This window comes from Crocodylus porosus, unplaced genomic scaffold, assembly GCF_001723895.1.
Source record: "Crocodylus porosus isolate Cpor-Errol unplaced genomic scaffold, CroPor_comp1, whole genome shotgun sequence".
NCBI lineage: Eukaryota > Metazoa > Chordata > Crocodylia > Crocodylidae > Crocodylus > Crocodylus porosus.
Window position 1 is genome coordinate 27065445 of NW_017728909.1, and position 21975 is coordinate 27087419.

The following is a 21975-nucleotide window of genomic DNA, read 5'->3' on the forward strand; positions in this document are numbered from 1 at the left end:
CCTGCCCCTAGTACTTAGCAGCTCGGAGTCAATCTTTTCCAAAAATTCGGAGAGCTTCGAATGGATTCGGACCTTTTAATTGGTCCCCTGATTCAATTCGGATTCAGATTTGGCCACCAGATTGGGTCGAATCTCCTCCGAATCGAATCACCACCCGAAGCTTCGCACAGCTCTAATAAGCAGCCAATTTTCAGTGAAAGTTGGTGGCTAAACTCCTGTTTGTGCCTTTGAAGAACAATTCTGCACTCTTGGTGCTTGGCAATTCCAGTGCCTTATACATGGGGAAGAAGTGCCATTTTGTTACCATCATTACGTATCTTCTCTTACCTTGTTACCATGAGTAATCTCAGTTTATCAGCATTTCATAGCTCTCTGATGTTGTGCAGTTTTCCTGCATCTATGCAACACAGTTTATGGCTGCTACAAATAGTATTATTAAATAATATAGTTTTACTGTCCTAGGTACTCATAGAAACATTAGTCATAAGATTAAAACTATCCAAGTTAAATAACTGCTTTTCTTTGTGATTATGTAGAGGGAAGGATGTCATGGCCTAGGAGTTGTTAGTGTACAAAGTGAAATTTTACTTTTTTGATGAAGTGCATGTCAGTGTTGCAGTCTGTCAGTTTACTTGGTCATAGAGCCAAGATTTAACTGACTGCATAAATGAGCTCTTACACGGGAAACACAATAACTTTGTAGAGGCCTTGCAGGTACAACTGGCCTATTTACTGTTGCAATAATTTGAAAATTTACTGGTAGATGTGAACACCATTTACTATGTGACATCAGTATATAGACTGTACAAGTTTTCACTCACTCAGGATATTATCTGAAGTGCTGTGGAAGAAAGCCCTACAAATTGAGTTTCAACACAGAAAAATATCTTTTTTCAGCAGTAAAGCGGGATGAAAAAGTGAAACATTGACAATTTTGGTTGTAGCATCTTTTTGAGAAAAGGTGCTGCTGTTTTTTGTCCAGTTTACAGAGTGATTAAAAATAAATAAATGGAACAAAAGTGGGAATTGGAGTTAAAAATGTGTGTGTGTTTTTTTTTTTTTAAAGGGCTATTAATTGCAGTTAAGTTATGCATTTAATTCAAAAACTAAGTAATGTGTTAATTTTTTATTTGCGTTAACTACACACATAATTTTGACCAGTGGAGTGGACCAGCTCCAGACCAGCTGAAACCCGTGCACACAGTCCCAATCCCAGACTGCCCCACGCCTGCTCCAGGCTCACTCACCCGCCCACGCTGAGCAGCAGTGGCAGTGGCTAGGCAGAAGCTGCTATTTGGCATGGGGGAAAAGGGGCCCCTTCCCCTCACTGCTCCTGGGCCTTTTTTGCTGTAGCCACTCAGAGCCCATGCCCAGGCTGCCCTGCAGCTCCTCTCTGCTGCTGTCACCACTGCCTCCCGGGCGCCCGGCAGGGTAGTGGTGGAAATGCAGAGGAGCTGCAGGACAGCCCAGGCATGGGCTCCAGGAGCCCACAGCAGGAAGGGCCCAGCAGTGGTGAGGGGGAAGGGCCACTTTTCCTCTGCACTTAGCAGTAGTTTCTGCCTGGCTGCTGTTGTTGCTCAGCATGGGCAGATAAGTCTGGAACAGGCACGGGGTGGGCCAGAGTCAGATCTGTTTGCATGGGTTCTGGCTGGTCTGCTCTGGCTTGGGCAAGTCCAGAGTGGAGGTGGGGTGGGCCAGGGCTGCGGCTGTGTGCTGTTGGTGGTGGCGGGCAAGAGCCACAGAGTGCATGAGCTCTGGACTGTTGGGTCAGGGGGTGCTGGCTATTGTTTAACTGTGTGATTAAAATTGCAACTAATTGCGTGTTTTTTATTAATCTTGCAATTAATCGTGACTTATTTTTAAAATAATTTGTCAGTCCTAGGAAATGTTTTCATGAACATTTCCTGGTATTTTTCAACCAGCTCTATTTATGTAGCCATTTAATTAAGGCAAGGGAATGAAACCATAAAGGAAAGCTGTGCACTGATGATTTCCTCATGTAAAGCAAAGGTTGGCTTATGAAAAGTGTAAGGCATCACGTATTATGCCCATGCACCCTAAATGAAAGTCCAGTGTTTGACTGCAATAACGGAATAATACTAAGGTACAGAACATGAGTTAGAATTGTTAGGAATCCTAACAGTTTGCTCCACCCACTTTGACTTGGCTAACTGGAGTGTGTCAGGCTGGCTAGTAGTGTGTTTGTGGCGAGGGACAGATATTACAGATAAACCAGTTTTAGTGATCGGAACTGGTTTAAACCTGTAACAGAACAGATGTTCAGTGCACATAAACTGGTTTGAAAATGGTTGTAGTATCAGACTTAATTGATTTGGGTCAAAGCAATGTCTGTCCCAGACCCCTTCCTGGTTTAAGTTGAATCAAACTCCCCCAGAATGCCAGATGCTTTGCAATGCTTGGCGCGGCTCTGCTGTCTGCTTCAGCCCAACAGGGCTGGCCCCTCCTCTCTTCTCTTAGGCTGCAGCAAAGATTTCAGGTACAAGGTGTCTGCCTGGCTGCTTCCTCCTCCCTGCCACCCCCCACCCCCCACCACTACCTGCTCAAGCAGGGATTCCCTACTCTTCTCTGCCTTACACAGACACCTCTCAGCATTAGCTAGCATGTCACATGCTGGCTAGGGTCCATGCTGTGGGAGACGGCACAAAGGCAGACAGGACAGTGTCGGCTTAGGCTTAGGGCTCTTTGGAGCTAATCAGCAGGTATCTGGTAATGTCCCTCTTTCTTCCTTCAATCTACAGGGGATGTCTGCATAGTTACAAGCTGATTAAACCTAGGTAGGTTAGACTAACCTGCAAAGATTGAATCAATTCAGGCTCTAGTTTTTTGCATGTCTTTCCGTAGCCCATACTACCTGATTGGCTAAAAGGTGCACTGGGGCCCTATTTAAGGCCACCTGTGGCACCTGACTGGTCAGTACTGAAGCCTTTGACTATTGGTCCAAGGCTTTCTTGCTTCCTGGTGTTTGGGTCTTGCCTTCTGGTCCCTGACTTCAGCTCTTGACCTTTGCTTGCTTGCTTTCTGTTCTGTCCTGGGTCTTAACCATTGAGATGGATTTCCCATGTCCTGCTTCTGTTCTGAGACTATCAAATTAAATGTTTGCCTAAATGAGTGTGTAGTAATGATTGCATCTGTCTCATAGCTAGTTATTTTTCCTTCTCCTCTGTGGGCTGTCATTCTAGAAGACATTTGAGCGAGCTCTTGATGCAAATTATTGTGTAATACTGTACTTTCTGAATAATATTCTAGTGTACAGAATTCAAGTAATGAAACTGACAGTTCATTGTTCAGGAAAGAAAAGGAGAAACAATATTATTAAGTTAGAAAGAGTGACTTTACCTACAAGATGGAGGTGATGAAAGAGTTAGCTGTTGGCCCTGCTCAGCACAAAGCTAGTTACAGAGTGTGCGTCTGTGTGTGTGTGTATGCACTCAGCTTTGTTACAGAGGTCTAAAAAGGGCATCCAGCAAGCTCGAACTGAATTCAGACTAGTGATCTGCAGGTAATATAATACCAGTCTCCCTCTAACACCACATCTAGCTATAGTTACCCTCTTTGACCCAATCAGCTGAAATGAAATATTTGTAGAACTCTGTAGAGGATAGTATTACAAGGAAGGATATTTAATTCCCAGGAAATTGGCATGTCTGATACTGCAGTATCTTTATCTTTAACTCTTGTGTCCTAGGAGGAAGTATTAATTGCAGGTGCAATTTGTCATATTTTCTCGTACTAGTAAACAGTGAAGTTTATGCATCAATATTCTATTTCATACCCTCCCTCAACTTTCTGGCATCCACCTCAAAATATCTCAAGAATTCCTGAAATATCTTGATGAGTTGTAAAAGGTCGGTGTATCTGGGTGCATCTACATGTGTCCACAGCTTATTGCTCCACAGTTTATTGCTCCTGGGAAGCTCCCAGGCACATGTCTACATGTGCATCTGCACCACAGCACATTGAGCTGGGTTGCAGCAGCCCCAGCTGGCAGGGGACTCTGGGGGGTCAGCTTGCCAGTCCGGGGCTATTCCAACTGACCTCAACATGCTGCAGAGGGGTTGGTTGGGGCACGGGGGCACTTCAGTATGGGCCTAGCTGATAGGCAGCCGTAGCACTGAAGTATCCTCATACCCCAGCTACACGTATACTGCTGTGCACAAAAATTCCCCCCAGCCAAGTAGGAATTGAATTTACTGAGACATTTATTGCACAGTTAATTAGTCAACTGTGCCATAACTGTCTCATGTAGACACTCCCACTGTCGCATAATATCCTTTCCCATTGCACCTAACATAATTAATGCAGATTGCTGGGTCCTTTCACTTAAATTTGTATTTCCTGGATTTGGAATATTTGTTTCTGAAAAAAATTACAGTGGTCTTGTGATGTTTTTTACACTTAAAGTGCAAACAGAAAGGCAACATTAACTCCAGTTTAATATGTTGTTTTGTCTGGGAATCTAAAATTGAAAAAACCCCTAATTATCCTGAGTTGTGATTTCCATGCAAGCCATGGCACAAATCCTGAATTATTGCTTAAAGTCTCAAAATGTTTGACACAGAAAATCTTTAACTAGATGGTGTTTGATGTTAGTAAAGGAGAAGCCTCTCACCCTTCAGCCCAATAGCTTAGCAGTTACCGCATTTGCCTAGGAAGTGAGAGATCTCGGGTTTAGGTTCACTTCATCCAGACAAAATATGAGTCTGCTGTCTAGGCAAATGCCCTGACCCCTGTGCAAAACATTGGGAGAGCTCTCCTCCTCCACTCTCCTCCCCTCCCTTTGATAAGCATACACACAGAGTAACCCTGTTTCACTGCAGGTAGAAATAGAATCCCAAAGTGTGCAGAAGTGCCAAAAATTGCACTTATGTGGGTACATGAATGGCACTTAGGCATGTAGTGGGGAAATGGGATTCAGCCTTTGATGTCAGACTCTGAGTTATTCCACATAGGCACCCTAGCAATGCTGACCTAATATTCAGTAAAATCAATGGAAATCCTCTCATTGACTTCAATAAGCATTGGATCTGGTGCTTATATCACTGAGAAATGTCAGTGATCCAGGTACATTAGTTATGAATGTGATTTAATTAGAGTATCCTCAACTACATGTTTCATGACAGTTCAGGAAACTGTTATATTTGCTGGCTAAGAAGAATTCTGCCCTGAAGCACTCCTGACCACATCACTTGATGTGATAGGCCTCCCCAAATCTTTGCATATAGCACATCTGTCTCTGATTGCCCATAAAGAATGATTTAAAACAAACAAAAATGGTTGCTGTTACAGTGATCCATGTGGAAAGAGGAGAAAAAGGGAGAAGCTACTTGTGGATTCTCCCATAGACTTTTCTTGATCATATTTTTGTTCTGAAAGGACATTGTCAGATATTACTTTAGTTAATTTTGTTTCATGTTTTCTTAATCAGCTCTTAAGAGACTTCATGCATTGGACTGCATTGAACAATTGTTCAGTGTATTTATTTTTCTGGCATATGAAATGTACCTTTTAGAAATGTCTCTGGATAAATAGGTAAATTTTCTTAAAACCCAGAGACTTCAAATTTAATAAAAACAAAAATAATACACTCTACCAAAGAATAAAATAAACAAAATAACCTCACCTACAGCTCTCAGGCACCCTGCACCTCTCTGCTAAAGGCTTGAGAAAACAGATGGGATTTGCACTATGCCCTGAAGGTCAACAGCCCTTCACTTGATCAGACAGCAAAGGAAGTTAATCCTAGTCAGAGTTTTTCACTGAAAATACCTTGTCCCTGGGCGGCAGAAGACAAGTATTTCCAACTGGGTGCATCTGGGTGCATAATTTTTTCAGTTACCAACCATCCTGGGTTGTTTCCTCACACACTTAGGTTTCCAAAATCAGCGGCTTGGTTTTTTTTTCTAAAAAAACTCCTAAATGTTTAAAACTGGAATTTGTAAGCCTGACTTTATCAGTTGAGCTCAGACATGGGGAGTGAGGTAATCTTTCCAGTGTTAGGACCCAAAATGCTCCTGGTGCATCTTCAAAGAAATAAATAGATTATACTTCCTACTCGTAATGAACCAAAGATCTCAAAACAGTTTTCAAAGACAGATTAGTATTATTGCTCCCATTTTACAGGTAGGAAAAGAATAGCCAAAGATATGCTAGCTGATTTAGCTAAACCACACAGCGAGTGAGGCATCACCTGGAATAGGACTGGCATCTCCTGATCATTAGACAAAGCCGCTTCTATGTATTTTGTAGATAAAACTAGGTGTTCCTCTGAATGAAGGTGATATTCTTGAAAAGTCTACATTTAATAGAATTGTTCTGCAGCATCTTGCAGTCTACTTGCAATGTACTTCTTCTTTCAATCAATACCCCAGTGGCTGCCTATCTGATAATAACAACAGTTTGTACTGATTTCTATTTATTTTGAACAGGTTTCTTTAGCACAACTTAATCCCTGATTATTTGGAGAGAGGATGTCTTATGTCAATGACCCCCTGCAGGCTTTCCAATTAATTATGGGACAGGATTACAGGGCTGGTAAATTGGCTTCATCTCTTTGCACAGTGAAGCACTAATATGATATAGCATGCTTATAATCTCTCTAGTCATTGTTTTGGTATTTGCAAAACACCACTTTGTCTAATTATTGTTGATTTGCCACCTAGTATGCAGTGAGTTATCCACTAGAGCTATGCAGTGTTCCTATGACATAGGAACTTCGTTGGTTCTTTTAAAAATACCCACTTAGCTTCCCTGTTTTCTACTTATTTTATTTATGTTGCATCATGTTGTATGTAGGAATCATGTCACATCATATGACCCAAGAGGGAATATGATGCAACTTAATATGAAATGAAACAACTGAGTCTCATCCTGACGTGAGTATTCACCCATACCAATCTAGACAAAGCAAGATGAGGATATACCTCCTAGGTTTTGCTCTTGTCCTTACAAGTGAATAAATTTTTTATCTGAGTTCATTTGCAAGTCAGCAAGGAGGGTCACATTGCATTTGTGCTGCCTGCAACTACTTAGTTGTTCACCAAACTTTTTATGTCCATATGAACAAACCCTCTTCAACTTTTCCTTATGATTTTAGCTTGAAAACTGAGTTCCTGCTTCTTAAACTAGGTTTGGCTCTGATCCTGGAGCACACTCAGGCTCCTGTTAATCACTGGGAGATTTGCCAAATAATTTGGTCCTGTATAGGAGGGTCAGATAGGTGAAGGAAGGAATTTCAGAAAGCCCAAGAAGCTTGTGAATATGGGGACACCTTCTGAAGATGTTTCTGTCCCAGAAATGCCAAATTTACACATCCTCCCATTTAATAAAATGACAGCCACTATACTAGCCCAAAGTCCTCTGAAGAAAGGCCTCAGTTATATGAAACACATCTTTTATCTGTCCTAATGCTTGAATGTTGTGCCAGCAAAATTCAAAATGACAAAGAGGTGTTGTCTAGTTTAAAATAGCAGGTGAAAATCCTCTGTTCATTGCTTTGTGTCAGCATTCAATTAATGGGAAAAAAGGAAAATTCTACTCTTAGAGCTGTCCATCTCCCTTAATTTAGTGGGCTAATTTTGTTTTCATTTGGAGTGTGCCATTCAGTAGTAACTCCATTGAAGTTGGGGGAGTTCACTAGTGTCAAGCTGACCTGGAATCAAAATCATATATGGCTTACATATATGGGGACAGATTTGGGCTTTTAACATTTTGTCATAGCTATGGTATCAGAAAGAAGATTGCTTTCCCTGCTCTAGCTTTTTTAGCAGTCTGATGCAACCACCCATATTCAACTGAAAATCCAGTTAAAATCAGAGGAAAATCTGCTTGATAAAAGGATTGGACATGGTGGATCTGGCTTTTAACAAATATGACTTCTGGTGTTTTACCTCAGAATTAGAAAATTCATGTTCCATATTTTACGTCAGAGATCTGATTATGCTTTCCTTGTCACATCACCAGTCTTGTATAGTCCTGTTGATCCACATTTTATTCCTTTCCACTTCTTGGTCCCCAGCTTCCTGGCCTGTGTTCCAATCAACAAATCAGAGGTATTAACTGAAAGAATTATGTTGGCTTTGACAGAGAAAGCACATAAACACCTTTCTTAGAGAGTATATCAGCCCCTGGTGATATTAAAGAGTTGACATAAAGGCTAAGGTATTCTTGTGGGCTGAGCTTTCCTCCATCCACTGTGAGCTGGTGAGAATATTGGCTCAATTTCATTCAAACCACTCTTCAATAATCTGCAGGTTTAAATGATAATGTCACTGTTGTGGCTATTCTTATTTTCCTTATTTTTCTGCACACTGTGAGAGTCTGTTCTGGAAACGCATACATTTCATGAAATACAATTTGCCATAACTGTTGACGTGGGGAAGAGGGCCATTCATCTTTTAATCTTTTCCTGACATGAAACCAGCATAACTACCTGATTGTACTACTTGTCTCCTCCACATGAAAGTGGGATTGGGACCAATCTCTACTATCTCTCTCTTTAACTGTAGTAATCATTACCTATGCATATACAGGTACTGAAAGCAATGTGAATCCAAGGCCACTCCAATCCTTTCAGAAATTTACATGGAGGGCTCGTGGAGGGCCAGTTAGCCTTGAAAATTTACCAAAATATTTAGAGCGTAGGTTATATTTTAAACTCTAGAACTCCACGGTTAATCTGTAATTTATGTCAGATACTTCCAGTTAACATGAGGCTCATATGTCATCTTATGTTATGTTCAATATGTATGGATAGCACAGGATTAAAAAAAAGTCTTGCAGCTTTTTTATAATGGAATGGCAGATTGTTTTGGCTGAAAGAACAGATGCCTCATTATCTTTGTAAAAATACTTCCTAATTGTGCTGTGCACTAATATAATGGATCCCATCCAGAGGTAAAACTGGTAGCACGTAGTGTAGTGTGAATCTGTTTAGCAAAAGAGCAACAAGTGCATATACCTGGCACACACATGTTGGCTTTCATAACTGTCTGCAGCAAAAATGCCTGGTTTGCAGTTGTGGCAGTGGAAGAAAAAGGAAAAGACAGACAGTGCACCTGCACTTGTGCAGTTATTGTCTGCACACCTTAAGCACTTAGCACTTTCCCCTATTGCAATAAGAGATGTCAACCAGTCAGATAAGCACAAATGGCCTGATAATCCTGAGTCCTTATGCTTACACTGTACCTTCTGCAAGTCCATTCAGCCTTGCCATTTTTTATTAGTTTCATCACTTTTCTCAGTGGTGGTAGTGAAGGACTCAGTGCTGTAAAATGGTTGGGTTTTCTTTTAGGTGGTTGACTGTCCCTGGTCCTGTCTTGTCCTTCAGCAGGTGTTCTTTGGCTAGAGAGACTTTGTACCCATTCACTTCGTAACAGGAATTGCGTCTTGACGTACAGAGATGGCACATGCAGCTCTGAAAAGCTGAAATCAGCAGGCAGATGTGTTCAGCCCACACAGTTGGCAAAGCAAGTCATGGTACGACTAGTTTCAATGATCACTTAGCACCATGCCTGGCATGGCAGGTGTGTGCAGAAGGCTACATATAAAACACCATGGAACCAGTTACTTGTGCAAAGTTATTATATTATGGAAAGCACAAAACCAAATACTTTGGTTTATTGTTTTTCACATCTTTTAAACCAGTGTTGTTCAAATGCTGTGGACTGCCTTTTATACCAGCATACAGCACGGGCCACCTGGAGACCTGCAGGCCCTTACTTGCTGTGTGCCAGCTGGAGCAGTGGCCACTTGTCTTGTAGGCCTTATGTTAAGTACTCATGAACCACATATGACACATCAGCCATCAGTTAGATGCCCCTAATTTAAACCGTTGCTGAAAATGCAGGGATATTTAGAGGTGTTCTTAAGGGATTTGTTCCACCCAAGTGAACCTATTCCATCCTGCTCTAGTCCTTAAAAAACATTATTGCCTTGCTTTTGTAAAAGGCCATCATTTTATCCTTAGGACTAAGGGCCATGTTGCACATTCTTTTTAGAACTTTTATTAACTGCACTTAAAACCAGGGCATCCATGAGTTTAAACAGTAAAACATATGCTAGGTGCTGTGGAGGAGTAGCTCCAGATCATATTAAGTAATACATGTTCAGCTATTGTCAGACCATTTTTTGAAGGCGATGCAAACACAGGTCATTGATTGTCGCAAGGCACAGGAGTCTTGAACCAGCTCCTGTGGGTGCTGGGATCAACAGGGTGCTGGGATCAACAGTCAGCTGATTGTTGGTCTGTGGCCCCTGCCAGCACTGCACCAGTCTTGAACCAGCCCCCATATCTTTCTTTGCTAGCAGCAGAGACGTGACACCCCACAGATCCAGCAGCAGGAACACCACCCTCATCCAGACTCAGCTCCATGTGCTTCTTTCCACTTGCCACCAGCAGCAAAGACCTGGTGCCAGGGGCAGGTGCTCCTTAGCTAGGTAGTGCTGGGCACACAGTGGAGGCGGCTTAGGCTCCCAGCATGGTGACAGCATGTTCTCATGGCCAGATGTGCAAGCTGTGGTGCCCAGCACTGGGGTCAGTATTAGGGCAGAGGGTACAGCCAGCCTTCTCCAGCTGTCCTGAGTGAGCAGTGATCATAGTAAGCATTACCATGTGACTGTTCAGAACATGTTCTAAACCTTTAATATGCCAGTACTTCCTGCATCTCAGATAAAAAACACATGCTAAGTGTTCCATGCAACAAAGCCCTAAATCACAGGAGGTAATGGGAAGGAGGAAGAGGACCCTTCTACCTTTTTGCGTTAATGGTTTTTCAGGGTGGAACAGAAGCATGCATAGGTGTCAAAGTGCACTTAGTGTACCTGAAAGATGGCATGGGATCGAGCATGTAATGCCATTTCTGTTCATTATTTTTGGCTAAAATAACGTGTAAGAGTCTCACTGTTTGTTTAGCATCACCCTAAATATATTAAAACTTAAATTCTTCCATGTAAAGTGTTGCTACAAGGAAGTTTTTAAGCCCCCAGTATGCTGAGTAATAGACCATGTAGTAACAATTAGGAAGCATTTGGTCTGTGAAACAATATTAATGTAGGGTCCACCTTGAAAGAGTTAATCATAGTACAGCATCATATTGTTTCTTATTTTTGTTTTTTTATGTAGTAACTCTATGGTAAATGTTCCACATTGAGGCTGAGGTATTGAGTAATGATTTAAAATGAATGCCAGCACCACCTGTATTCTTAGTTCAAGCTTAAGCTGCTGTGGAAATTGTAGCTGTGAGCTGAAAGGAAAAAATATATGTGAACTGAATTGGCCACCTATGTCTCTACAGGTTCAGGGGAGTTAGGAAGTGGCAGCTACGGACATCGATACATCACAGATACTGTAAGCAGTGATGATGATGGATTTGAAATTGATGATTCAGACTACGACATTTACATTGAAGAGGTAAAGTCAGAGGTTCCACTCTGGCTCTTTTGTTGATTGTTTTAGAAGAATTTTGTATTTGCTTCTGTTGGAAAACTTGCATATAATCATACGTACATAGATACGGTAGAAGTACTTGGTTTATGCTGTTCTCTTCATTTAGGATTAATTTGTTTTCTCAGACAGACTTCCTAAGAGATGTAGTTTTTATTTCTATGTAATATGATTATTTTGTAGCTGTTATATGTATTGAACTTAGTTCTCTTTCATCTTACTTTAGCTCAGACCACTTCCTGCTATCAAAGGAGGCAACAGGAAGTTTTTGGTTGAAACCAAGGTCTCTCCAGGATCTAATTCAAGGCTCCTTCCCAGGCTAATTACAACCACCTCACGTCCTATTACTTCAGTGGCAACAACTACACTTCCCATTCCCACAACAACAGCTAGCACTACTACCATAAAGGCAACAAGAAGGACTGGCCCAGCTTCAGCAGTACAGCACTTTGATCTTTCCTGTGATGAAACCGTCTGCTCTGCTGACAGCTTCTGTGTTGATGATTATGATCTGGGTGCTACTCGATGTCATTGTAACTTGGGAAAAGGAGGAGAGACATGCACAGAAGGTGGGATTACAATATATAATAAGTATTGATGGGTCTGCGGAATTGTTTCTCTAATTGGCTCCCAGCTCGAGTTTCGCTTTGGGAGACTGGTCAAGATTTACAGCTTGGCAACTCATGTTGCTTGCATGTTGATGATGATGTGCAGCCTCTGCCATGATGTTGCAACTAATGTAAACTAATGAACTGCTTGGAGTTAGATTTCTCTTTTGTTCTTGGGTTATCTGAAGTGGCATAGCAAACCAACAAAAATACTTTAATTTAAATGCAGATTGGTATCATCAGGGCCCTAAATGTAAGAGCAGCTTCTCCCTCCATTCAGACACCAGCTGCCTTGCTTCCCTCCCTTCTACCACACCAGGCATGGAGGAGTGACTTTTAAGAAATAGAGAGAATGTTTTCATTTAGTGACCTGAGCAATCATCTAGTTCCCTAACCAGCTCCCTTCCTCACCAACAGCAGGCTTCTCTATAGGCAGTACATCCATAATTGGGGGTACTATGGGTAGTGTCCTCATTGTTTCACTAAGGGAGAGTCATTCAGAGATAATGATCCTTGATGACTTTGTCACAGCTATCCAGACACAGCTTTCCCACCAAGTGCCAAGTTCTTTCTAACAAAACCAGCTTTCACAGTTCCAGAGAAAGGTCACAAACAAACGGGTGCCCACAAGTCAAAAATTAAATCCATAAATTGACATCATTGTAACCTCTAGTGTGGTACTTTGGCAGCAGTACTTACCATCCACATGGTTAACATGTATTTTATTTTTGGATGTGGAAAGTGCTATATACTGTCAGTGGTAAATACTGTTATCATTACTTGTTCAGTTTCATGGAACTGGATGAAAGCCTGGTCCACACTACAGAATTTTACCACTAGCATTTGGGTTGTGCTATCAAATGTGAATTAAGAGCTCTCATGGGGGGGTGGTACACTTTTCCCTGTTGAGCTCTCATGGCGAGAGCTACACTTTTCCCTGCTACTGTAACGGACTCATGCAGAACTGCCAGAAGCTGTGCAGATTGAAAGCACTCTGGTGGCTTCTGTGACAGCTGCTGTCTGCTGGCAGAAGTTCTTGGATCAGAAGCAGCCTACTATAGACAGAGCCAAGACTTTGAGCTTCTTTCTCTTGAAACACCACAATAGAGTACTTGGTGTGCAAGATTTGGCTGCAGATTTCTTATACAGGTGTCACTTCTGGAGTCATGGCACAGTGTGTTGCACGAGTTAGTTGATTACGTTTGCTTTTACTTCAGTAAATAGCAACAATTCTTGGGGAAAGAGAATTTTGTTTTGCAAAGCAACTGTTATGACAGAAGAAGGAGCCTCCTATAGATGTAATTTTTGTCCTTACTCCCTGAGCCTGCAATGTTAAGCATTTCTCATTAACATTACATAATTATATAGAACTGGTGGGGCTGGATATGGTAATTGGAGTCTTGAATCAATACTTTTAATGGAGCATTTATTCCTTGGTTTCTTCATCAGCACCATGCACTAATACTGCGCAGAAGTGAACTCCTCTTTAGCTGTCAGCACTGTATATTAAATGGTGTGCTAAACAGCCTGGAGACATGCCTCTTCCACTTTATTCTTGTCAGTCTTATAGTTCTCTTTGGTGGACCACTAATATAATCAAGCCTATTTATGGCCAATGCTTATTGTGATTGAGTTTTCATCAGTTAATTAATCTGTGCTTTAGCCTTGCTCAGTTTTATATGACAGCTTTGTTAGCCCCAGTCTAACATTTATTTTGTTTCTTTGTACTATGGCTATAAAACTTGTATAATTCATGTAATTGCACCTATGTACAAATGGGAATGAAAAATTCACACAGAACACAAGTAATCAAGAAAAATTGGACCCTCTATTCCTTCTTTCACATTAGCTTTATTACTCATACAGAGAATATATCCCTCTCCTGAGAGATGGTTGGGGAATCCTTCACGAGCTCTAGGGGAAGAGATTTCAAGTGAGTTCTTTGCAGTCTTATATCTGCCGTCTTCTGGGTTGACATAAATGAGAGATATCTGAGAGCTGATATACCAGCTCTCAACAAGCATTATGGGATAGCCAGGATGTAGGAATGTCATGGCCATACTTTTTCCTCTGAGCCCTACCCTTAAGTTAGTCAGAAGGACATGGTCGTTTTCTATGAGTTGTTACGCTAGTCTGAATCACCAAGAACTCTGTCTAGGTGCACCAGCTTTAGAGCAGCTTTTCACTGCAAAGCTAACCCTAAACAGCCAGGGATCTGGCCTGATATATATTTCCAACATATGCTGTTATGCTTCTTGAAAAGGAAAAATGCCTTGTTCTTTCTGTGTTTAACATTTAACAAGAAGAATTAAGTGTAGCCAAGTTCTGTGTCAGTAATCCCAGCAAAATTCTGGAGGAAACTTTTTACTGAAGCCACTGATGAGACCTAGAGACTTCCAAATCTGGTTAAGACTGTGCACCAGAGTCTTAACCAGGGCATTAGTTCTGAAAGGGAATTTGGAGGGGGAGAAGAAAGAACAGGTTAACTGGTTGTTCACAGTTGCTGACTAATAGTTGTCTCTAGAGGAGCTCTATTTTGCATTTTCACCTGATGTTATCTAGTGCTAAATGTGTATATTGATTTTATATTGGATAAAACTGCTCAACAACAAGCTCTTTTCTTTGCCTTCCAGATATTATCATCCAGTATCCTCAGTTCTCTGGCTATTCATACATCACCTTTGAACCACTGAAAAATTCCTATCAGACGTTCCAAATTACCCTTGAATTTAGAGTAAGTTTAAGCAGTCTCAAACTCAGAAGCCATCTTTAAATGCTATTTCTTTACACAGGTGGGAAAAATGCACAATGGAATGGTAATTAAATTCAATATTTTATGCTGCAAGATTGATATTGAAGTGGGTTTATCCACAGTCCTCTTAAAATATGGGTTCACATCCCACAAATAAAAATGCATTTGATAAGCTCAACCTAAGATTTTTTTTTCCCCTCACATTGTTTGTCATCTGTGTTTAGTAAAGGTCCTGGAAATAAGTGTTGAGGAGTTGCAAATTAGTGGTGACACTACCTTGAGAGAGTTCTGATTAAATAAGTGAACTTCAGCCTGAAATATGGCTGATTTTTTTTTGTACATTTCCGTCTATTCAAAAGTGTCTTGTATCATGCAAGCTACTTATGGACCTCTGATCATCTCATTTCACAGAGGAATAGCAGTCTCTCTTGCTTTTACAAATTACATTAATCTGTAAAGATCAAAATCTTATTTGCTGCTTCTTCTACTGTGTATATATCATTATGGGTTGTTTTCTTTCACTGAAATAATAGATACCAGCCAGTGATGGCAAGATCACTTATACCACTAGTATGATTTAGTAGTGCTTTTTCTATGTTCATTCATTTGTGCTATTTATTATGGACACACTGGTAGTGCCACCTATTGTTAAGGCTGCCCAGTGCTTTCCATGAATAAATAAGAATGTGCATACCTGTTCCTTCATACTGTGATAGTTTAAATAGAAAAGGTGGGTCAAAAGCTAAAGAATTCTCATAAAACTGATTTTTTGAGGTTTATATCCATATGGGATTTGGAATTGAGACACCAGATTTTCAGTTTGCAAGTGAAAATTCTGTCCAGAAGATTTGTCTGTCTCTAAAACAGATGATTAGTTCCTGCTCTATTGTCATTGCTGCATTTACTTTCTGGAAGTGAGGCTGAACTTTGTCTTTCCATGTTGATACTGTGATCACAGGCTGAAGCAGAGGACGGTTTGCTGCTGTATTGTGGAGAGAATGAACATGGACACGGTGATTTCATGTCACTGGCAATAATCCGGTCCAATGTTCACTTCAGGTAAGGTAACAAACGTTACTGCCCTTTCAGAGGTGAGATCTCCACCCCAACCTCCAACTCTTATGAGTAGAAGAAAGGAAAGGGGATCTGAAGGTCTTATAATTGCCTAACAGAAGTTTCCCCCAGCTCAGTCAGTAAAAGTCAGGCAGCTCAGCTTATGGGTGAGGATTTCTTCATAAAAGAAGAATCTGCTAAGGATTTCTTCATAAAATGAACATTTGTTATAGTTTATCAAGGGCAGAAAAGTCTGTGGGCCACAATGCTGTATGAGTTTATTACAATTAGTTACAATTAGTTTCCTTACTTCACAATGAATATAACCTTAAGAACATGTATTAAAAAGGGAATCTAGTTGGGAGCACAATTTTTTTCTCTGCAGAGATTGAGGTTGGGACTGGGGGCGGGGAGATGGAGGCACGTTAAAGAGAAAGAAGGAAAGAGTCATAGATTGCTGTGCTCCATATACAAGCATCATTTGAGATAATTTCTGGGGAAAATTGCTATAAGGATGTGGTAAAATAAAAGGGAATGATATATCTTGATGCTGTTTCTGTTCTCTTTCACATTCTGGACATGTTCAGCTTTGTATGGGCTGCTGTTGAGGCCTCCTTGTCAATCAGCATTGAAAGATTTGAGTTTCCCAGTATTATTAATATAGTACTGGCTCTCACCAGAGAGCTAGGAAAATTCCCAAGAGAAATTACTGTGATCGCAGTAACTCAGATTCTAATACTCTGCATCTTGAAACCATTTCAAATCGTCTGCAGGCTTCACAATATACTCTGTATTGCCAGAGGATGCAAAATCTTCTCCATAGTAGACGAAAACGGAATTTAAAAAGTTTAGAACTTTAAAAGATATTTTATCGTCACTAAAACAGACCAGATGTTGGTCATTTATCTAATTTTTATATAGCTTTTTAACATGAAAGGAGCAACAAAGAGGCTTTCAGAAGAGAAAAGACTCTTCTTAATGTGGAAAAAAGATTCGGTTATTTATTTCTCTTGCAGGTTCAATTGTGGCACTGGGGTTGCAGTCATCATGAGTGAAAACAAAATCAAATTGGGCAACTGGCACAGTGTCACTGTGTTCAGAGATGGACTGAATGGCTGGCTTAAACTGGATGAGGACACTCCAGTCACAGGTAAATCTCAGGTAAGTAATTCTGTACCTAGAGTTCAGCCATGGCTGTCTGTACATTTTGATGGCATTTGTTCCTGCCAGTGACAGCGTTATGAGATAATAGTTTAAATTAAATATGTAAAAGTGTCATGTCTTTACCAGCAATGGGACATTTAAAGGGACAAGAAACAATTTATACAAAGTTCTGCCAGATTGGTAGTCACATAATTCAACCAAGACAGAAAAATATCTATGCACTGAATATTTAAAAGGCCTTGACTATCTCATTGTATCATCCTATTGGCTAACTACCTTTCTGCCAGCATACCACATATGTGCTTCTTATAGATGTCTCATTGGGGCAATTGCTGCTCTCTGCTATGTCTTTCCTGTCTAGGTCTCACAGATCCCAGCTCTGCTCCTGCTGCCTAGCTAGGAAAGAGACTGTACACACAAACATAACCATCCAAGGGCCTCAAGGACAATGGGGTAAAACACAGTAGTATTTTAATGAAATAAAATTAAAAATAAATAGTGTTAGTAGAAAGTACGTGGCATTATGAAAGAGTATTAAAATATCTAGGAGTGGATTAAAAAGAAAATAATAGAAAGATGCAGTTAGGAGTATAGTATGAGCAGTTGTCATGCAGCTAGTGATATAGGGTCAAATTCTGCCCTAATACCACAGTTATCTGGAGTGATGTCAAGTGACATGGACAAGAAGTACTATTACAACCAAGATGTCTTGACTTGGAAGCATGACATAGGAAGCATAACAAAAGAAAAATTAAGGTAGCTGGCATGGACAGTTTAGCTATCTCATCTCTCTACTTCTGCTCTTCCATGGCAGCCACCACTAGCACACATCATAGCATTCCATCATAATGGAGCCATTTTTGGGTCATTTCTGGATGTTATTCCATGAGATATGGTATTTGGGATGTATTTATAAGCTTTGAGAGTGGTATTTCATTACAACCCCCCCAGGGGTCTATCTACAATTGAAAGGTTTTTTACTGTAGCTATGATGGAATGGATACATTGAAAACTACTCCGTAGCATAGTGCTCGTATACCAGTGAAAAAATATGTGTACTGGCCTAATTTTATTTCCACTTGGGACTTCTAAACTAAATTATATTGGTATAAAGCATGTTATACATGTAGAACTATACTTATACTATTGATTTTACCAGCATACCTAAGTCAGCAAAAAATCACACCTTTTGTCAACAGATTGGTAAGAATCTAGGGCACCAGTCCTGGGCAGTGATTTAGTGGACCCAACAGTACCACCCCAACTGCTTGTCAGCCATGTTAGTCTTGGGACAATGCTGGGAGATAACATGTTTCCAGACTCTCTGTCTTCCTGCAGCGACTGGCTGCATGGGGCCAAGTGGCATTCCCAGCAGCCATTCAAGCAGCTGTTCTGCCATGGGCCATGGGAGTGCTCCCTCTCAGCCTTTGGTTAGTTTGGAACAGTGCAGGGCTTAGGGAGTGACACCTTTCCCTGCCCTCTGGGCTACAGTTGGCTGGCAGGGGGAGCATGGAGGTGAGTGCTGTTTCCCACCACCCCACTTGATGCTCAGAATAAAGATACAGGCAGGGACCCTGGGAGCACAGGGTCAGGAAGAGAACACTGGGATCTGCTGGGAGACAGGAACATACAGACAGAGACTCCCTTCACCCCCATCCTCACTCTCCAGGGCTCCATAACATCTCTGCCCAGGGCACTGAAATTTCTAGTTATGCCTTTTATCACTACAGAGAAGAATTGGAAAAAATAGAAAAAATAACCCTGAGGACTGAAGTACTAGAAGTGGGATGAGATGTAATAATATAAAGTAGGTGCATCTACATGAGACGTTTACTGCACAGTTGACCAATTAACTGTGCAGTAAATGTTGCACAACTACACACACCCCTGGTTAGGCTGGATTAAATTAATTTACTCTGCAGCAGGATACTATTGGTAAATACCAGTACTATCCTGCTGTGGAATTAAAAACTCCACAGCAGCACATGTGTAGATGATGCCTCAACTGGTTGGGCCACGAGGGTGCTTCAGTGAGGGGGCTGCATGTTGGCTAGCTTCACAATGAAGCACCCTTTATTCCCCAGCCAGTCCTTCCACAACACATTAAACCAGGGAAGAGGAGCCCTGGGCTGGTAGGTGGACCTCGCCAGTCCTCTGCCAGCCAGGGCTGCTCCGACATGGCTCAACATGCTGCACGTGAATAAACTCTGGGGTGCAATAAGCTCTGTAGTTTATTCATGCAAATTAATTGCACGTGTAGACATGCATTGTGTGAAGTTACGTGAGTAATGGCAAGAATTTATGTTATTAATTAAAAGCTCATCAGTTGGAAACAGCTGAAGAGAAGGAGGAGCTCTGTGTCCTAATTCAGGAGTATTCAACATTTTCTGGGTCATAATGACCAACCCCAAGTTGAAGGTTGAGGGTGAGTGCTAGGACCCTGCTATCATCATTGCTTGTCTCCCTGGCAGTGCATGGAAAGCACCCATAGCCATTATTCATTCCCATGATGGCATGGGGAAAGGACCTGCAGAAGACCCCCCTCCTCTGCCACCAAATGCCACAAATGCTGCCAAAGCCCCATGTCTGCAGACTGGATCTGGCCCATGGGCCATAAGTTGCCAACCAATGTCCTAATTGATGCAAGGTTGATTGTGAGCCATATCAATGTGATGGGGATATGAAAAAGGCAAATATAGTCTTACAATGTATCAGTTGATATATTTTTAGCAAATCCATTGAAGTGTTGTGCAAGGCAGTGGTTAGACCAGGAGGTGCAGAAAGGACTAGTAGAATGACTAGGGAAATGGAAGATCCATCCTACAAGAGGAGATGGAGGGTATGTGCACATTGTATGTTCTAGAGTGGCATAGAAATGTTCAGGGTAACTATAGTCACAGTAGGGCAATAGTACATGGGTGAATTTACTCAGCTTGTATAGTGCTATTTCAAGTATCTCAACACTGCCCTGAAGTATGTAGTATAGATGTACCCTAAGATACTTTGCCTTCCTTAGCCTAAGAAAAAAAGGCAGAGAGGGAATATGATTGTTTTCTATAAATAGATTTGGACATGTATGCCAGGAAGGCAGGAGAACTATTTAAACTAGAAAAGAATATGCTGCACAGGAAGAACACATGGTTTATAAACTGGATATCAATAAATGTAGGCTGGGATTTAGAACAAGAATTTAACTATTTGAGAAGTGAGGTTCTGGAACAGCCTTCATGGAGTAAGAAGGGAAAAAACCCCTGACTAAGATGATTAGTTTATGGAAAGGATTACATGATGTGACTGCCTGCAATTACAGGGGATTAGATTCAGTGACTCGGGAGATTCATTTCAGTCCCATATTCCTTGCTTACTTCCTATGTAGCATAGTTATACCAGTAGTATTTTCTAATGTAGACCAGACCTAAGGTAATTTATCCCTGGCAAAAATAGGCATCGTTGCCCTGACTTTACTTATACAATTTATAAAATTGTTTAGGGTGTTTTTTTGTTGTTAGTATTATTGAATACCAATGATTTCCTCAGAGTTGTCCAAAAGCCATCTGTGCCACATGGAACTTAAAATGTAATAGACGAACAGAGGAAGATAAGGCAGAAGGTAGGGCAGAGTGGCACATTGGAGACATACTGACAGATACAAAGGAAGGAACAGCTTTAAGGCAAAGGAAGCCTTGTGGTTCCACAGTCTAAAGAAACATAACATTTTTTTACCTTTAATGAATCCAAAATCTCAAGACAAGACAGACATAAAAAGTAATGTTTAGAATGGTAATATTGTAGAAGGAGGGATGGATGGTGTGAAAGAACACCCAGTGAACAGGCAAAGACTGTTCTTCATGGAGGAAAAAAGATGTTATTATCTAGTATCACTTAATGAGATGCCTTTATTAGCTTATGATATGCATCACATGTGGTTTTATGTGATTCAGCAGCTCTGTTTTCCCTTCTAGGGCCAGTACAGTAAAATCACATTCCGGACACCTTTCTATCTTGGTGGTGCTCCTAGTGCATATTGGTTGGTCAGAGCAGCAGGAACCAATCGTGGCTTTCAGGGCTGTGTTCAGTCACTCATTGTCAATGGGAGGATAATTGATATGAGACCCTGGCCACTAGGGAGGGCTCTGAGTGGTGCTGATGTAGGTAAGTGCAATGTTATGAGGTTCTTTATCTATGTCAAATAAAAACAATAGGATTATTTTCTTCCAAGTGAACAATCAAAAGGCTGCATTCTGTTTTTGAGTTGAGGTGGGAGGTCTGTGGGGTTTTTTGTACAGTATTTTTCTGAAGGCCTGTACACCATTTGAATGGGAATACTGGCACACAGTACTGGCAAAATGTTCCTCATAGACATGAATATAGAAGCAAAGTGATGCTTTATATTGGTATACATAAGCTACTTTCCATGTCTGAAAGAAGCTGTACTGGTAAAAGGCCAGTGTTGTTGATGATATAACTCTTTTTACATTAACAGCTTCTTTTGTAACGGCTGTTTGTTGGGTTTGCATCTCTTCACACACCCAATTGATGCAGTTACGCCAGTAGAAATCTATAGTATAAACCTGACCTTTAAGTTTGCACTTCAAATACACCTTGATGATAAGTCCTCAGAACTCAACAACAATGAACATTTTGCCCAGAGATATCATTAGCAATTGCTGTAGGAAAAGTGGGGAAAATCAGATTTTTATCAGAATTCTTAACATAAAAAGAGTCTTCCTCTGCAAACCATGAGGGACCTCTTAATTGAGCTTTATTCTTGAAGGCTGTGTTAGCAAATGTGTTTCTTCACCAACAAACTTAACATAGTTTTCCTTCTTTGGTTCCTAATGGGCTTGAAACCTGTTAGTGACTAAATTCTACAACTTTATATGGAAGAATTACATTATTATCTGCATTATACAGATAAGGAAGTGGAGGCATGCATA

At 40.9% G+C, this 21975-nt stretch overlaps 1 protein-coding gene across 1 annotated transcript in view; it reads left to right on the plus strand.

The window, feature by feature from the left end:
- Positions 1-21975, plus strand: part of EGFLAM (EGF like, fibronectin type III and laminin G domains) — a 90074-nt gene that overhangs the window by 28014 nt on the left and 40085 nt on the right. Inside the window, exons 7-12 of the mRNA XM_019531983.1 lie at positions 11315-11428; positions 11688-12030; positions 14703-14803; positions 15780-15880; positions 16891-17035; positions 21001-21190. Coding sequence (XP_019387528.1) covers positions 11315-11428; positions 11688-12030; positions 14703-14803; positions 15780-15880; positions 16891-17035; positions 21001-21190 — 994 coding nt within the window. The remainder of the gene's footprint in view (positions 1-11314; positions 11429-11687; positions 12031-14702; positions 14804-15779; positions 15881-16890; positions 17036-21000; positions 21191-21975) is intronic.